This window comes from Sphaeroforma arctica (assembly GCF_001186125.1).
Source record: "Sphaeroforma arctica JP610 unplaced genomic scaffold supercont1.207, whole genome shotgun sequence".
In the NCBI taxonomy this organism is placed as follows: Eukaryota; class Ichthyosporea; order Ichthyophonida; genus Sphaeroforma; species Sphaeroforma arctica.
The window spans coordinates 8,003-10,593 of record NW_014040351.1 but is presented as its reverse complement, the minus strand read 5'-3'; the positions used below and the strand labels follow the sequence as shown (position 1 = coordinate 10,593).

Below are 2,591 nucleotides of genomic sequence, written 5' to 3'. Positions count from 1 at the left end.
TATATATAGAGAGAGATATAGATATATATATATATATATAGTTACGAGTATGACGTGCCAACCTTTAGACAAACAAACATGCAAGCTTTTCTACATGGAATTTCGCGCGTGTAGAGCCATAATTAAAGCCATACGTGCAGGTGAACTCAGCTTTCATGTTATGACAAGAGTGGAACCAGAGTTGTATGTGGAGGGCTTGTACAGACCTAGTAAAGAAAACATGCTCGAAGTTGACACAAACTATTGAACAGATGTGAGCAGCATCACCTAACGTAAGTATGTGTGAACACGCGAGAAAACATGAATGATTTACGAACGGAAGAATTTTAGCTCAAATTTGACTATATAATATACAGACCTCAAGTGAGCACCAAAAGAATGAGATACATCAAAACTATCTGTGGATTAACATGCATCTTTACATATATTGGAAAACCACAGGCCACGCTGTCTGTCAGATGGAACTTTGAACATTCGATTAAGCACACACTCATTGGTATTTGCAGAAGCACGCGTACGTATACGCCGCATACAGAAATAAAGACACCACCTTGTACAGATACGGAGCAAAGGCCATATAAAGCTATCTAATCCGACACTTAATCTCATTTATTGGTGTTCGTACCACACAGCCCTAGTGAGAATACCGCAGCTTGTATAAGCAGGTGATAGAGTAGAGACAGTAGTCTCCCTTTACAATTAATTAGGTAAAGTGGACACACGCTCATGCACAACAGCAAGCGTCGCATACAGCCACTGAAGTCATTTTAAATTGTACTTGCACCACACAGAGATAGAGAACATGCACCACCTTGTACACCCAAATGGAATGGATTTTTTTTTCCTTTCACATAAGCATTGTTCAGCACGAGTGCTAACAATTGAATCGTTCACAGTACATTACAATATCTCAAACATGTGGCACATTTCATCACAGTCCATAAAGTTGCATCTCGTATTATCATATTTCATTACTTACGCAGGGTATGCAGCGGAAATGAGAGATAAAAGTTCTTTGGGTGTGGTTTCAACAGGCACTTGCAGCTTAACCGAGGACACTCCGGCTAGCTCACGCGATCGGGCGAAGAAGAGCACTTGTGCGTTTATTGTATCCGCCATAGGAACGTTGATGAGGTTTATTGTTCTATTATGCTATCACCGTATTATCGCAGTAGGTCGATTAAGGAATGTTTTAGTACTGAATTTGAATAGTAATACTGTATAAATAGATACTTTTACTATGTAAATACTGCTCTATTCACATTAAAAAGGTATTAAAATGCACATACACACGGGAACGTTTTGTGCAGCGTGATTCCTGTGATGAGCATGTCGTCACCATTTGACGTCACGACGACGGAACGTGCAAATGTTTCAATTTATACAATGACGCACATTGCTTTTCTGAGTTTTCTCAGACGCTTATTTTTTTTGGATTGTTTTAAACAAAAACAAATAAGAAATACAGTAGTATTTACATGATGCAATATATTTTGACGATATTTACGTAGTTTTAGTATATATTTACATACTTGTACTTTAAGGTTTTCGTATTGAAGTTATCCTTTAACACATATTTACGTGGATGTTACATGCGTGGTGCGTGATATGACAAGACGCAAATCATAGGCTATTCCAATATTGGTTATGAAGTATCGGTCTTAATCTCTAGGATCGTAGCGATAATAACAATACAGTCCGAAAAATCTGAGCAACATGGCGAATCCAGTGGAGCCAAATCAAGTTGATATGGGCTCCACCCGTGCTGCAGAAGATTCTATACTCGTACCCGATTCTAACTCTGGCTCCTACTTTAAAACCACTGGTACAACAGAGCATGATACGGGAGAAAAAAGTAGAAATAAATCGCATGATGGAAGGCAAGATGAAGGTAGTGTGGATAGTGTACCATACAATAACGATAGTGACACAGTTAGAGATGTGGGTAGTAAAATGAAAGTGCAAACTAGTAGTGACAGCCAATTACAACATATTAAGGATAGCGATGTAGCTACTGCTGATGCCACCGGAGAACTAAACCAAGCAGCTCAGACCGATACACACAAAAATACGAAGGCTAGACAAGAAGGGGCACGCCAAGCGCCAAAGAACTCGGATAAGTTCATCCCCTTTTTCAGAGAGTATACTCTGATTAATGAATAGTAAGTACATATCGAATCATGTCTATGTGTCCATGTTTCGCTATGAATATGATTCATTATGACGCGAATTGCGATTTGAATCTTAAGCGTTGTATAAAAATGTGTACTTTAGTCAACGAGTGATAAGTAAGGGAACTTTCGTCTATGTCCACTGCTACTACTATGCAGCATGAAATAGTATGGGGCGTCAGCTTCTGTATAGAACAATAAGCAATGATTGTGGGAATCATAGTAGAGTATATCAATATAATTCAACATACACCGTACAAGCTCGAATATTAAACACTGATTTGAGTACTCGACCTTCCCCTAGAACTTGACTGCCGTACAAAATTATTTTCTTGAAAAACCTGTATTCTCTGCTGAAACTCACTCACACACTTATATATATATATATATATATATATTATTATATTAGTATATTATTAT

General features: G+C 38.1%; 2 protein-coding genes across 2 annotated transcripts in view; one reads left to right on the top strand and one right to left on the bottom strand.

Moving 5' to 3' along the window:
- The window catches only part of SARC_03873 (hypothetical protein), a gene marked incomplete at both ends in the record, with an annotated part of 1,547 nt that extends 428 nt beyond the window's left edge, over positions 1 to 1,119 (bottom strand). Inside the window, one exon of the mRNA XM_014302310.1 lies at positions 980 to 1,119. Coding sequence (XP_014157785.1) covers positions 980 to 1,119 — 140 coding nt within the window. The remainder of the gene's footprint in view (positions 1 to 979) is intronic.
- A 388-nt stretch (positions 1,120 to 1,507) lies between these two features.
- The window catches only part of SARC_03872 (hypothetical protein), a 4,333-nt gene continuing 3,249 nt past the window's right edge, over positions 1,508 to 2,591 (top strand). Inside the window, exon 1 of the mRNA XM_014302309.1 lies at positions 1,508 to 2,162. Coding sequence (XP_014157784.1) covers positions 1,717 to 2,162 — 446 coding nt within the window. The 5' untranslated portion in view covers positions 1,508 to 1,716. The remainder of the gene's footprint in view (positions 2,163 to 2,591) is intronic.